Source organism: Mastacembelus armatus, chromosome 3, assembly GCF_900324485.2.
Source record: "Mastacembelus armatus chromosome 3, fMasArm1.2, whole genome shotgun sequence".
Lineage (NCBI taxonomy): Eukaryota > Metazoa > Chordata > Actinopteri > Synbranchiformes > Mastacembelidae > Mastacembelus > Mastacembelus armatus.
Genome location: NC_046635.1, coordinates 27,385,653 through 27,401,840, shown reverse-complemented (window position 1 = coordinate 27,401,840; position 16,188 = coordinate 27,385,653). Strand labels below are relative to the sequence as shown.

Genomic DNA, 16,188 nt, shown 5'->3' with positions numbered 1-16,188 from the left:
TAGGCATGAAAACGTCTTCACCAGCTGTGAGTCAAAAAAATCATGTCTGTGTGTGTGCGCTCACTCTCTGACTTTTGACATATTTAATGCATAGTCAACTTCTGTAAGCAGAGCTTACGCAAGATGGAAAAGGGGGCATTCAACTCCTGACTTATGTTTGGAAGCACTAGAGCCGACTCAGCTGACTATGTTGTTCAGTCAATTACATGACATTTGACAGCCAGCGAGCAGCTGCTGATTTAGGAGATCCCAATCTGACCAAACTTTATAAACATCTGCCGTATTAATCTGTATAAAGTCCGGAACAGGTATGGTTCATCTTTTGGCAGCTCATGTTAAAGTGATAGATCGATATTGTGTTATAAAATAATATGTTGGGTTTTTTTTTTTTTTTTGCCTCATAGCTGGTGAAAGCAGGTTTGACACAAACACTGGTCAGTATAATCATTATCATCATCTTCATCAAATTCTATTAGACCTAAAGGGTCCAGGGTAAAACAACACACACACTAAAAAAGAAATACAGTACAGCTCAACAACAAAATAAAATACATTCTGCAGAATGACCATACTGTCAAATTAACTCCTCTGAAACATTTTGAACACAAACTGAACATTACTATCTTTGTGAAGAAGGATTTTTTTTTTTCCAAGAGTGTAGTAAAATGAAATACTTTTAGAGAGCAGTGCTGAAATTTACAGGCTTAATAAAATGGTCATCAGGGGCAAAACCAAGTGTTCCAAAAGCAAACCTTAATGAATGATATAATAATTTGTAGACTAAAAAAAAAACCTTCAGTTGTGTATGTGCACACAAACATCTAAAGTTACAGTACTTGAAAGAAAAACTGATGCCTGTAGTTGCTGTTGTGAAAGCACCGCACATTTTAAATATTAAAAGTATTATATGCGAAAGCGCATTCTCCGACTGCTATACTTCTCTTCAGGGAATCAATAATAAATAGGAACAAATGTACTGTAATGTGTCACATTAATCTGAGATTCACTTTAGTAGAGGGAATAAGAAAATGCTGCATCTTTAAATACTGTGTAAACTTTCCTTTGTTGCTGTTTCATTAAGGTTGAAAAGGATTAAATTGGATTAAATATATTGCGGTAACTTAATTAGCATTTTATTACAAAATCCCTCAGTTTAAATGAGTATGTCAGACAAATTAAAGATCAGCATCTGAGACAAGGAAGGTGGGTTGATAATTTCATTTGTGTAGTCATCCATTGCTACCAACCTTCTCTAGAGCAGGCATGTGTATGATACACTATATGAAGTATACATATATGGTTTATCTATACTTTTTTTTCCATTTGAACTGTAACATATTCATACCTCACAGAAAAGCCAGTAATCTTAATGGCACACAATCATTTCCAAGATGTGCATGAGATTTTGTTTTGTATGTGTGAATCAAAAGGTATTTTCATTAATGTGTTGTTGTGACAGGTATTCATTTTATTGAGGCATTGTTTAAATGTACATACATGTAGGTGCTAAAGTAGAAGAAATCTCATTGGGAATAAAAGGGAAGGGAAGCAGATCCTATCGCCACCTGGCATTAACATTTGATCTGTATACAGATATATTATCGTAATAATGACATTTGATGGCAGGTCTCAGTATTTAGACCTACTTTTAATAAATGTTCTCTTTGCCCACATAATGATTGGAGCCCTATATTCCAACAGTTGGAATTGGCAGACTTGATGATCAGCAAATATAATGTAGGATATGTCAAGTTAAGTATCATGTTGGAAGGAGAGTCATATGAAAGTGTAGAGTCAACTTCATCCTTTTTATTTTTCATCAATGTCTAGTTGACTAAACTGACTAAATCTCTTATTTTCCTCTCAAAGAAAACCAAAAATATTTAGTCTAGATTTAACTGACAACTCGACAATATCAAGTCTTTCACAGATACATTGAAATTAAATAAATTATTATATTTTTTGTAATAAGCTAGAATTTGATATCCAAGTACTGATGTCTAAAATGTATAATTAGTCCTGTGTTATCAATCTTAAGGATGTGGTCAAACCGTACAGACGTCCTTTACGTCTTTCTGAAGAACCTCCAAATGTGTTGACTGATCTGACTGTGTTCTATTTTGATTGCACTCTGTTGGCATTTACACACACAATACCTGGCATTTTTCTTGATCTAAGAAAGAGACCCAGAAACTGATCACTTGTCAATACTAGATGGGTATGGGGTCTTTGTCCAGCGTATAGGAAGCACCTGTTGTCTGCTATACGTTTGCACTGCCAACAAAATGTTGTGAACTACCTACAAAATCACCAGCAGCAGTTCCCCCAGTCTCACCACTAGAGGACACTGTTTACTGTAAACTGAACTAAATGTGCTGTCCCAAGCACATTTTATTATCTTTATATGCAGCATGTATTGACTTTACATCCTCTGATCACACTGAACTTTCTTCAACATCTTGAATAATTCAGACCAACAACAGAACACGTGAAATGACACCTGCCAAATGTTGAGAATTTACTTAAATTTACTCTGAGACCAACTGCTGCTACTCATTACATTGAGTGTCTTACATGTCTCACCACAAAATATCTGTTTCTTGTTTAGTTTGTTTTGTATTTCTCCAGCATTAAAATCATTTTTAGCAATATCTTTATAGCAGCCACTTGGCTTCTTTTTCTGCAGTATATGAGTTCTCACATTTCAAGAGAATAAATATCACAGACTTCAGCTTAGTTTTAAACAGTTTATACAAATTATTTTAAATTCTTACAGCAGATGTAACTGAGTCTATAAACATCTGTTTTCATTTTTTTCTTCTAAGCATACCTTAATTAAAAGAAATGTTTTCTGGGGTTCATAAAAATACATTCTGTGGCATTTATTTGTGTAGTAATCCTGAGTGGACTATGGTTGATTTTAAGCACAGAGAAGGATTGCAATACATAGATTTATATTTTGAAAAGAAATTATTACCACACAAAAATGTTTGATTTTGAGCAAAGAAATCTGCTCTGTGCTCAATAAAATGTTGGTGTTTTGTTTATTTCATTCTCTCTAAAGTTCCCTGCTTTATAAACTCTTTAGCCCTTGGACGCTTGCTCACTATGTCAATAATATGATTGTGCTTTTGTGCGTAACAATAAATATGCAAATACATTCACTGATCACAGAAGGGGCTGAGTGGATCATTTCTCTACAATTTTTTAAATGTGTGTGATTGCAGAAATCTTTTCTGTGGTCAAGATGTCTCACTGCATGCTCAGAAAATACAACTACATTCCAGCTGAGTTTGGTTTGACAACTATCTTTGTAAAATGGCAGGAGGGTCAAACTCCACAGTCAACAAAAGTGCTTAACAGTGGTTGATCTGCTTCCACATACATACAGTACCATTGGTGAGAAAAATAATTTAGTCTGATATATATATATATATATATAATTCTCTTTGCTTACACAACAGCATATTCGTTTAAATATACTGGAGCATTACAAACGACACCTGATGAACACCTGTACGTCAAACACGTCACAATTGTATCAATCCAGCTCAACAGCAGCACTGATTCTGTGCAGGGCTTTTGTTTCAGGTTGAATTGTTCTGTGTTGGTGTTGCTTTTTGTTTTGCTTATACTTTGTTCTTCCCTTCTCCTTCAAATTGTGTATGTGTGAGGTGGGTCAGATGGGTTTGTAATGCTGCTGATGTGGTGAGGGACGATCTGAGACCACCTGCCTCACATTAGCTAAAAACAATATTTCATGATGTGTTATGTGGCTTTTTGTATTGTACTGTAATGGATAGAATAGATTAAACTGTGGTTCACATCACTGCTGTGGTATGAAATGTGCTGCAAGGATGTTGATCAATAATTTGACCTAAAGCTGCAAATAACATATTTTTTTAAATACAGTGTTCTTAAAGAACGTTTACTTCCTCTTACTGTCATAGTTTAGGCTAATATAAACATACTATTTATTTTAAAAAGAGAACGTACAGACTCAGGCTAGAGACAAGAACATGACCAAAGAATAACTTTTCAGAAAAGCCAAAGATATGTCATGGAGAAAAGAGACATTGTAAAAATTAAAAATGAATTAGTTTCTGAAATTTGGGTTTTGAATCAATAACCTAAGCTCACAAATTGCTATTTTGTGCTTTCGATGGACTTAATTTGTTTGCATGAATTAACATATTAACATTTCAAATTACTAATATTGAAGGGTTGTCAAAAATAACACTTTAGGGAGAACTGTCTGAAATGAAACTGCTTTCAGTCTCAACAGATATATTCTTCATGTCCTGACAATCAGTCAGATTCAAATGAGCTGCTTCCTGCAGTATGTTACCTTTGACATTCCTTAATTTAAAACAATTGTAGTTCAAGCAAAAGAAGTTTTAGTAATTTGTGTACTTGTGTAAAACAGTGTGCAAGATGTGCCATAGACCTCACTGGATCCATCATGGGAACCGCTGTCTAAGGTAAAGAATACTGACGGGGATTTGGTTAAGCAGAATTTTTTATATATATATATTTCCTTATCTGGTCAGAAATGTGATATAAAAATAGTAGAAATGGTGCAGTGGACCACACTGACTGGCTGATACTTGAGAGGCTACTTGTTGTGCCTTAAGTGCTGCTGTTTTTCTTTTCTTTGGCCTCTTCATTTGTAAGCTTCTTCCAGCTGCTGCGTCTCATTCTGCCCCCCCCCTGCCGTCTCCTGATGACGGCTGTGATGGGTCCTTCAGGTAAAGCCTTGATCATATTCCAGGCTTCAAAGCGAGTCATGTCCTGCAGACTGACTCCCTGGACTTGTAGCAGTTCATCTCCACACTGCAGACCGCTTTGCTCTGCTGCACCACCTGACACACAAAATGGCTCATTTTTAGCTGAAGAAATGAATCATTTCTTTTCCTCCTTTAAGATCAATATGTACCAACTGGATTAACTGAATTTTGAATTGAATTCTCTTCATTTTCTTCTTTAATTTTCAGCTTCAATAACTAAACACAGATAGTAGATTATTGCTAATTTATAAAGAAGCATGGCTCTTGGATTACATGTGACTCTTAAATCACACGAGCGTACCTGTAAAGATCCTGTTGATGACTAAAGGCCTGTCTCCATGGATTGAGCCTTTTCCTCCCTCCAGAGTAAAACCAACTCCTCCAGCTCCTTTCTCCAGCTCCACACTCACAGGAGCTCCCTGCTCCTCCCCTGTAACACAAAATGTGACTTTTTTTAGGCCTCCATTAACTACACAACGTATCTGCATAAAGTGAAAATTCTGCTTCAGTTTAGAATAGTAAAATCTGGCTCACAGATCTGAATTGTTAGGACTACACGTGTGTTTTGGTAAGACTCACCTGTAGAGCTGGGCTCTTCGATCTTGCAGCCTGCTTCCTCTCTTCCTTCCTCCTCTGCTCTCTTGCAGACAACAACTACAGCCAGCGTCAGATTGCGGGCCTGACGCAGAGCAGCAGTGGCATCGGCGTGTGTGACACCACGCAGTGTTTGTCCATTTATAGACAACACTTCATCTCCTTTGAGAATGGTGCCTTCCTGAGCTGCCAGGCCACTGGGAAACACTTTGTGGACCTGCGGGAACAGGCGGTGTGAAAATGCAGAACAGAGGTAACATTGTTTGAAAATCTTCACTTCTTTATAATAAGTATCCTGAAGTACAAGATGGTGCTGGTTGGCAAATGCCTTGTTCTCTAATTAATTTCTTCAACTTAATGAGATCAATACAATGAGTCAAATTAATTTATTATTAATCTATGATCACTTTCTCAGTTTGCAGCCAAAGTAACTCTTTTATATCAATGTGCTCGGTGCATATCATGCACATATAAAAAGCAGGCACAGTTTTTGCGTTTTCTCCCAAAGCTTTGACATAATAAGAACTGAACTGTAGTAGAAGTTGCAGTGTGAGTATGTCTGACATCTCCAGACACGTGAGCTCCCACAGACTAACCAAAGGTGTTATATTCATGTAAGTACAGCTAATGTTGTTAGCAATGAATTTTAAAGCACATGCACAAGCACATGTGATTAACACATTACCATACTGCTCTGTCTAAAACTAAACAGGCTGCAAACAACAGGTTACAGCTTTCTTTTTTCCTACAGTTGAAAAACTGGTTAATCATATCATCAATTCCAAGTGAATCGAACTCTGATACAAATACACTGATGTCAGTGTCTTAACCAAAGGCAGTTTTTATTAGGGCTATTTGAAAAACATTTCTAAAGTTAGAGGATTTATATGTCAAGCTGAATCTGGGAAGCTGACTCATACAGAACATTCATCTGAAACTTTGTCGTGGATACAAGAACAGTGAACTGTTGCAATACAGCATTTGGTCTGTATTGCAGTAATGCAGCATATCCATATATACTGCAAAAAAATACAGGCTTTCAAAATTGATTCTCATTCTAAATCATTTAAAATCCTGGTGCTGCCATAAATTTTTGTCATTACTATTACTACAGTCACTACTGTAATCTCAGTCTCACCCGTATTAATGTCATCACTGCGAATCTGTAGCGAGCGCTACTTACTGTAAGAGCCTTGCTCTCCAGGTCAGACCCTCCAGCAATACTGAAGCCCAGCCCAGCCCCCTGCTCTTTGTGTAGAATCACAACATGGATGTCCAGCAGTTGCTGTGGGAGAAACGGCAGTGTCACCCCTTTTTGATTAGCTCAGTTTACATTTATTATTGCTTTGTTCATTTGACACTGAGCCCCCAAGAATTGTTCACAGCCATAAAATGTTTACTTCTTAGGTCATTCCTTTCTCCAAATGTAGTGGTTTGTCCAAAGCATAAAAAACACAGGAATAACACACACAATGACAGAGCTATGTAGTGAAGCTCTACTGAAAATGTGATAGCCTATTTGGTCACAAACAAAAGCACTGAGCAAACTCTAATGACTTCACAGGAAATCATTAAAGATACAGATTCTAAGGGACCATGAATGTACATGTCACATGATCATCCAACAGTTGTTCAGATATTTCATAGATCAATTGAAAGTGTTAACAGCCACAATGGCTCCCAGACAGCCACACATTTCCATTTGACCAGGACACATGTAAAGCATGAGGTGATATACACACAGGACCTGTGTGCCAGATGTTATTCAAATCTATCATAAAGACAGATTGGGCTTTTGAGCTTTCAGCGGTCAGAGACAGTAACGATATGACACAGTAGACTCTGTACTAGACTCCAGTACAGGAGCACTGTAGAAATATCAGGTGCATGAATGTACAACAAATGCTTCTAGTAGAAAGAAAAGGCGAAACCTACAGATAATGAAGCTACTACTGACCTGAAATCTGGCTGTTTTTTAACTTGTCTCATAATTATATGTTCAAGATTAATATGTATTCAAGGGATTTGGAATGTTTTACATCATTCTGTATATTACTATGTAAATAATGTCTCAGTGAATTACAAAATTTGGAATGAAACACAGTGTCAGGGGAAATAGTGTTACTTCATCTATGTTAACCAGCTCTAAAGACCAAAATAGCTGCAGAATGAGTTTTGTAACTTCATAAAGATTAATTGGTGGAACTGGGTTATACCAAGTGAAAATTACCTTCAGCATCTCCTCGTCTAGAGCTTTGACTTCCTGGATCATTTTCTGGATTTCCTGTGAAGGGATGGCTGAGATGACAGAGTGAGCACAAGCAGAAGTGACTGCTCCCTCTTTGTGAGATCCTCCCTCCCCTCTCTCAATAGTACATTCCCTCAGTGAGGCCAAGCTGTGTTTAAAGAGATTAAAACACATTAGAGATTAAGCTGAATGATAATGTCATTTTCACACCTCTAAGCATTGTGCATGTATGAGAGTGCTGCATTTAACATCTGTTTTGACAGTTAAAACCATTCACTGCTACTCAAACAGGAAATCTTTTTTCAAGCTAAACCCACTTCCTCATGAATATAAAACAGGCCACTTTGTCTTGTGTAGGAGAGTCAGTACAATGGCAGCTGTAGCTGTCTGTATTTACCTCACAGAGAATCCTCTGTCGGTGCTGTCCATTGCAGGTTCAGACTCCTGAGGGTGAGTTACATCGTCTGCAGCGTCGTCCTGCAGGTTTGGGGAGTGAGGGTTTCCATGGCATGTGTGTACGAGTGGAAAACGCATCAACGCCTGTGAAACCTGCAACAGAAGCAGCACATTGATGTGATGCAATTTATTAAGATAAAGTCTGATTGACCATAACTTTGATATCTGGGGTAAATAATTAATTGAATAATGACATAAAAACAAACAAATGCAACTGGCATGATCTGTGCTACTCTTATATCTGTGCTCACATTTTTTACATTGGCCAGCGTGATATATGTCATTTCACATGCTGTAATTTACTGGTTTGTGTCTGTGGGTCTTATCAGTGGACACATTGTGAGGATTTTTCAACCTGATCATCCGGTTGCTCATGGTTCTTGACCCAGTGACCTTTGTTATAGAAAGTGGTGCCATGTTGCTAAATCTCAGAAATAATTTTTGTCATGACAATTTTATGATCAAAATTGTAATTATTGCCCTCTGAATAATGCCTAGCTTGTTGATGCTGTGCATAATGTACAGAAGGTACCGATGAGGAGCATAAAAAAGCAAAGTGCGTCAGATTACCTGGTTACTGAAGGCAAGAATTTTCCCTAAACTCTCTTCCTCCAGGCCTCTTATGGAGTTGCTGTCTGTGGGTGGGGCAGCACTCTCAGTAATGCTCTGCCGGTTTCCATGACTCTGTACTTTGGAATCCTCCATCTCTTCAGTGGGACCTTCTTCATCATCTTGATTGGATCTCACAGATATCGCAGGGCAAAGATCCTTGGACTCTTTGGACCTGCTAAGACCTTCTCTTTGTAGCTCAGACTGCTGTTTGGATGGTAAGACATTCATGTCATCATCGAGTAGAGCTGAATGGGATTCATTTCTCTCTGAATCCAGATCAGTTCTGATGGTGTCAGAAGGTGTGATATCTGTCGTGGTCTGGGTGAAGGGATGCTCATCTTCACAGGACTTGACTGTTTGATTTAAAGACTCACAAGTGGAAGAGGTGATAGTAGAGGGTAAAGCAGGGATGGTGTCGTCTTTCTTCATAACAAATGCAGATTGGTTTGACTCTTTGGGAATTTCATGTTTGCCCTTCCCATCATTTTCATGTGAGGCATGGTGACTCCTGGACTCCTCCATCACAGGAACGGAAGTGGAAGGGGCCACAGGTGTCCTGTTGACCCCTTTCTCTGGACCTTCTGGAGTAGAAAAATTCTCAAATGAGTGGATTTTTTGTTTGATTGACAGGTTGGCTGCAGATGAAGCACCTCTGACCCCAAAGCTTCTGTTGAAGCTCACACTGGACCTCTGCCCTGCAGGTTTGACTTGCTTCTTCTGGTCCTGCTCATCTCGAATTTTCTTCAGACTCTTGCGAAACCAGGCAGGCTTGGGTGCCACAGGGGGGGCCTTCTTTGATCCTGGAGGAGTTTCAGATATTTTTTCAGGAGTCATGTCGCAAGGAGAATCTGAAGTTACATCTGTGGCTGAACCATTAAGCTCGGGAGTGTTCTTCTCGTCACTCATGGTGGCAGGCTTGCTGTGGATGTTGAGAGGCTTTGTGGTGTCTGCAGTGTGTTGGTTGTGATGGTGGTGATGGTAGATCTTGGGCAGCTCTTCAGGGGAGCTGTCTGGAAGGCGAATCCAGGGATCCTGAAGCTGCTGTTGGGTATGTTGTTCAATACGAGCCTGCCTCCTAAGAGCTCCTCTCTTTGTCTGAGAGCAGAGCACAGCTGATGAATCACCTGTCAATGCAGGGGAAAGGCGAACAGTCTGAGATATGACCGTGTGTTCAAAGATATTAGATGTTACTGCATATTCACACTGAGCAACATGATGGGTAGGGTGTCATCGCACAGGGAAATGCCAGTAAATTTTGCTTTTAGAATGTTACATTTTCACTAGGTCAATATACAATGCTGTTATTTGGTAGGTATAATGTTTCCTCTGTTAGCAGGAACATGTCTTAAGTAGCAGTAAACACAAAGGACAGTTGAGGCCTCTGGGAAATTTGACAGTTTGCAGTTGTGATTCTAGTTCATCCTGCATGAACTAAATTCATCCAATAGTTGAGACATTTGACTCAAAAACATCTGTGAAACTTCTGATGGTGCTAGAGATCCCCCAGTTGTTAGGATAAATTGTCTGGGACTGTATGTAGAACATTTCAGGAAGTCATTATAAATGACCAGGCTTTTGTAGTTAAAATGGTACATTTTGTTTTTAGTGACACCAGGAAGTGGAACTTCAACTGCTTTCCACTGAAATACTTAGAATCACAGCACCAGGTTCAGTTTTTTGTCATGTTGTTGGAACAACAGTCTTCAGTCTTGTAAATGTAAGGGCTACGTAAATGTAAGGGAATAGCAGTTGTCTCCTACCTGTGTGTAGTCTGTTGACGGTACAGGCTGCAGCGTCTGGATGAGGGAAATCTTCTTTGCTCCCCTCTGTCTCTTCTCTTATTTGTTCCCCTTCCTGCTGCACAAACAGGAAGTATTGTGTCACAGTAGTTTCTCTAGCAGAAACCACAGAGAGGTGCATAGATATTTACATGCTTCTGCTCAGACGTTCATCCACGTTGATGTACGGCTTCCACTCATCCAGTAAAGGCTCCTAACCTAACCTAGCATGATGCCCAAGGCCATGCAGCATGCACTGTTTCCATGCTGACGTGCACATGCACACAGATATAACATGCACACAAACACACACAGATTTAAGCAACTTCTTATGTCTTTTCAAGGCCTCATACACAAACAGAGAAGAATACACACCTACATTACTTGACCCAAAGCATGTGCATGCACCTGAACATTACACACCAGCCCAGTATCTGTAGGAGCTATGTTACAATCTACATTTGGTGCCAATGTTCGTTGACAGTGCAGGAAGTAGTGTGCCTGTTATGGTGAGGTGGTAAGTCAGGAAACCAGAGTTGCCAAGAGTCACAGATTTGCTATAACTGTTCCTCATTCCTGATTATAATATAGTTGTCTCATGCAGGATTGTCTAGACAAGGAACTGTAAAAACCTTTCCAATGAATGTGACAAAAGATCAAGACTAACATAGGGTTTTGTAGGATTGTCCAGACACAATGTTCTATTCACATCTATTAAAACCTGACTGAAAAGCAGAATAAAGTTATCCACAGGTATGTAGAGAGCACTGTCCACTACCATTGGCTAACTTCATTCCAGCACATACATGAATATAACTAGCACAAAACTAGTACTGTTTGCTGTAGTTCTTATCTTTTGGGCTATAGAAAAGGGTTATTCTTTACATGAACATCGTCAATACAAATTGAAATGCACAGCAATAAAACACAGAACTATGAAAATTATTATTACAACGCCCCACTGTCACTGACAGCTTTACATTTTTTAAATCATAAAAATCAAAAGCATTCAACATCCGTTCACTAGCAAAACACTGAAAGCCACAACACTTCACATACATTCCTTAAGAGTAACCTCAGGATCTTTCGCAAGGCCTTGTATATACTGCTGAAGAACTGCAGGCAGTGGAAGGAGAGGAGCATGTTGTTATTTTTCAGGAGAATGATTAGTGCATTGAGAGGCTCAGAGGAAATGAAACACAGGTTGAGATTCAGATAAAACTGAGTACACTGACACAGTTATGCTATGCTGCTGTCTGCCACAGACTCGATGGGTTACAGTTCTGGGTTGGATTTGTTGTTACGATTAGTTTGGAACATAATATTTTATTAGTATATTTTTGTTTTATATTTATGGAGCATTATACTCATGTGTTATTGTTTATGTGACCACAAGATGGTGCTGTAATGAGAAAAGCCATGAAGTAACAGTTCAAGCTACACACGATGACTGACGATGTAATTGTCCTTTAGGATGATCTGCATGATGTGTGGTTTTGTAAAGATTACTCTGGTTTGAACACTGTTTCTAAACACTGGGCCCTGGTTGAGCCCTTTATTCTGATGTCTGCACTTCTGCTTGTCCTGGAATGCTCAGTGGACAGAATGCAGTTAGTGTGTTGTTTTAGCCCGGGGCTAATGATCAGTAATGAATGAAATTAAGCAAAGATTGGATCTCTAGTCATGGATCCAGGCTGATGAAAACATGTCCTGAACTGAGTTTTAGGCCTGCACATACTACATACTAATAACACCATTTTGCACATAATGTTAGATGTGACTCTGTTTTATCTCTAAACGTCTCTAAATGTGACTCTATCTAGAAAATTAATTTTGTAAGCAAATTTAGTGTAAAGTAACTGTTCTGTTCAACATAATTGCCTTGACTGCCACCACTTTTCCCATCACATGTTTTTGTCAGAAAGTCAAGTGTGGTCCTGCTCACCTTGAGGCCCTTTTCTTTTTCTAGTTAAAAACCACTACTACCACAAATAAAACCACTCTTATAGTAGATAATCAAAGAAAATTAAAATCATTATTAAAGTGTATGCACCAAACAACAATGATTTCTTTCACATGTGCAAAGAGTACTCCAAATAAATTGATTGAACTATCATCACAGCTATTTTAACTTTAATTCCCTGTTTTGCAGCAGCTCTATTTCAGATGCTGTACCTGGCAGCTGGTGTGAGATGAGGGCTCCAATCCTTGTTCTCTAACTGGGGATCCTCTGCTGGAGCCACTGGAGCCTCCATTATAACCCTCCTCACTGGTCACTTCCTGAGGCCAGCAGTACCGACGTGGAGCAGCACGCACTCTGAAGCTGGACTACATATACACATATAGCTGTATTCAAGGTATGCATCTAATCTAATCTAATTTAATCTACTGTTTGGCCAAAAGTTGTAAAGTACGTTTGGGGCCTGAGAAGGATATTGTAGTTTTGTGGTAAAGAATTAAGGAAACATGGATGTTGTTTTACCTTGTTGGCCCTAAAAGCCAGGTCCAGGGCCTGCTGGCTGGAGAGGCTGGCAGCAGGAGAGTTGTATGGGATGTTATAATCTTCATCAGGATACACAGGCACTGACAGTCTGTTGTCCGACCATGTCTCTGTCATAGACTACAGGACGTGGATAAAATGAGACACTGTATTACACAACAAAAAAGGAGATGACTTAGATTCAGTTAAGAAAATCAAATCATACGTCAAAAAATCAGGGCACAGGTAATTACAAGAAAATATGTGAGCTGTGTGAGAATGCAGTAGTGCTAACAGTAGCAGCAGTTAATTAAATCTGTTACCTTGGGTGTGTCCAGGCTGTGGACCCGGGCTGATGGGTTATGGTGCGTGTTGTGCAGGTTGTGGGTGGTGAGACAGCGGTTGTGGTGGTGGCTGTTGGTGTTGTCACTGCGGGAGCGGGTCATGGTTTTCTGTGCTCGTCGAACTGTCAGCTGACTGAAACTCCTCTCCAGACACTGCTCACATCTCTGTCGGCCATGAGAACAAGACTCCAGTCTGCGCAGCCCTGGAACAGAAAAAACTGATTTGGGTCTCCTAAGATCCATTCATTATCTATAGCACATCAGCATCTATTGCAAATTTGTATTATTTGCAATTAATGAGAATAAGTACATTTGATGTCTGGGAATATTGTTCTAACTTAAAGGGCAACTTAAAAACAGTTATTTTGTGGCACAACTTTCTAAAGTCTAAGAAAATAACACTGATTATGTCAGTAAGGTTGGATTAATGCTAGTATGGGTTATTGGGCCAGAGGACAGATTAACAAATTTCTAACAGTAAGCAATGCTGACTTTAAAGCAGTATGTTTGAGCTGCATTATTGGAAGTGTACAATCCAGATTTTTTTTTTTGGAAGAAACAATTCTTTATTTAATGCATTTTATTGTGAATTTCCCATATTTATGAAGTACACAAAACTCAACATTATTGGAATACAACTATGGTTATTTAAAAAACACAAAAGCTATTACTGAGAAAAGTCACAATGTCTACAATGCAAAAAGTATGTACTGGGAAATAAATTAATCATTGTGCAGCTTTTAAGATGTGCAAGATTAATCATATTAAATATACAAATGTTAAAATTTAGCCATATTTGTGTTAGAATTTTAATGACAGTTAAATCAAACAAAACAAGATAGGAAAGGAGTGGAGCGTGCAAGAAAACATGGATCAAGCTCAAGACAAACATGAAGAGAAAATGCACCATGCAAAAAAGTTCCAGGCTTGGAACCAGGAACATGTGACTTTGTAAAATGAACAAATGAATCTTTACCATCTATACTCCACTGGCTCTTATCCTTTCTCAGTTTGCTGTTTTCCACTGCCAGAGTAATAGCATCATTCAGCTGCTGCTCCGATACCTGTGACACAAGGAGTACAAAACACATATGTTCAGGAACAGTCACATAAAGTGATGATATATCCTAGACTGGCCACCCAGTGATTACCTAACTAATCAGAATTTAGGATATAATGATTATTTTATTCTATATTTTTCTTATTATCAACAAATCCCATGAATAGACCTAAACCAACAGTGACTCAATCCTACTAACAAGCCTTGTTTGTGTATCCAAAAGCTGAAAACGATTAAAACCACATCAAAGAGACCCATCGTTGCACTGGGACATGTTTCTTCATTACCATGAACAAACAGACTGTAGTTTATTTTGACTCAATCCCACATACAATTGTCCTGCTGTGCCAGATTCTCACTGCTGCACCAAATGTGGATTAAACTACCACATGAAAATTGTTGCCAGCTGTTTTATGACACTAAAGATTCTTCAGTAGGACCCAAAGGGAGAAAGACACAAAATCAGAAAGTACTAAGGGACTAACACATGGTTGGCTTTGTCTTTTCATGGGAAAAAGACAGAATGATTGAAACCTTATCCTTTAAACGGAAATGAAGTCTACATGTCAACCTACAAATGATAAACAATGTTATTGAGTAGAAGCATATGAACAGAACAAAATCACACCATGGACATCATGTTCTTAGTTTTGTTTCTGAGAATCCTTTGTGTTTGAATTCATATTCAGACAATTTCTAACAACTACAATGTCTTAAATATTGTGTCAACTATGTTAAATAAACTGGACCATATCCAACAGAATATGTTCTTCAGCTATAGGGACTGCAGGAAACATTTTGAGGTGAACAGGTCACAAGTAACCACCAGCTTCAGATACTATCATGTCATTCAATGACCTGTTGTCACTCATTATTGGACCACAGTTATGGTTCACACCAAATACATACATATATTTACGCACAGGTGAGTTAGTGTTCAATCCAACCTGCTGGAATATGGACTGAGAGACCAGAACACCAAGGTGAAAGCCAAAGGGAGTCCTTTCTAATAGCACACAGGCCCCCAGTTGAACACATGATGCAACATCAACACTGAGTCAACACAGGCTTTGCTCTTTAATCCCATAAATCTACTGGCTAAAGTAAAGGAGGTGGAGGCGTTTCATACTTTGGGGTCAGGGTGGCGACTGATGATGATGTGGACTGGACCCGGTGTGCACTGGCTCAGGACTGTGTAGACATCATTCAGTGCCATGTTGTAAACCACGGTGTCGTTGATCTCCATGATCTCATCCCCACACCTAAAAGTAGGGAAGAAAAGTTCAGAAGGTGTGGATAAGAAAGCTACTATACACATATATAGACATGCAGATAGTTTAAGGGCTATAAAAATGAATAAATTCGTATTGTAACTCATTTATGTACAGTACAGATTTTTATTTCCCATTTTGTATGCATTACTATACTTATCCCTCCATACCGGAGTCTGCCATCCATGTGTGCCACAGATCCAGGAGAGAGGGTGTGGATGTAGATCCCAGGACATCCGTCACCAGACGGAACACAGCACAGTCCAATACCCAGACCAACACCAGCCTCTGGAAAATTACACATGCAGATAAAGGTTTCACTTCAAAAGAGATTTAGCATTTTATTTATTTTAGTTAGCCATATTAATATATATCTGCATTATGGCGACTGTAGGATCCAGCTTTTTTGGAGCTTGACCCATGTGTGATGAGAAGTCATGATTTATCATCATCTGCTGCTTCAATTATGGCCATTTTTGAATCTTAATGTGATGGAAGTGCAATGTCTACTGGAGTTACACTTCAAATATGCTTGTTTTGTCAACAGTAAAAAAACATC

The 16,188-nt window shown here is 38.8% G+C and overlaps 1 protein-coding gene across 3 annotated transcripts in view; it reads right to left on the bottom strand.

Annotated features, from left to right (window-relative positions):
- Window positions 1–2,733: 2,733 nt before the first annotated feature.
- The window catches only part of il16 (interleukin 16), a 29,914-nt gene continuing 16,459 nt past the window's right edge, over window positions 2,734–16,188 (bottom strand). For 2 of the 3 annotated variants that reach the window (XM_026293368.2, XM_026293369.2), the window contains exons 13-26: window positions 15,800–15,917; window positions 15,488–15,620; window positions 14,275–14,362; window positions 13,278–13,501; window positions 12,958–13,095; window positions 12,651–12,803; window positions 10,458–10,554; window positions 8,656–9,821; window positions 8,027–8,178; window positions 7,612–7,777; window positions 6,565–6,666; window positions 5,367–5,598; window positions 5,089–5,217; window positions 2,734–4,862 (exon numbers count right to left, since the gene is read on the bottom strand). In XM_026293368.2, coding sequence (XP_026149153.1) covers window positions 4,630–4,862; window positions 5,089–5,217; window positions 5,367–5,598; window positions 6,565–6,666; window positions 7,612–7,777; window positions 8,027–8,178; window positions 8,656–9,821; window positions 10,458–10,554; window positions 12,651–12,803; window positions 12,958–13,095; window positions 13,278–13,501; window positions 14,275–14,362; window positions 15,488–15,620; window positions 15,800–15,917 — 3,131 coding nt within the window. In that variant the 3' untranslated portion in view covers window positions 2,734–4,629. The remainder of the gene's footprint in view (window positions 4,863–5,088; window positions 5,218–5,366; window positions 5,599–6,564; window positions 6,667–7,611; window positions 7,778–8,026; window positions 8,179–8,655; window positions 9,822–10,457; window positions 10,555–12,650; window positions 12,804–12,957; window positions 13,096–13,277; window positions 13,502–14,274; window positions 14,363–15,487; window positions 15,621–15,799; window positions 15,918–16,188) is intronic. The other variant, XM_026293367.2, reaches the window with a different exon arrangement.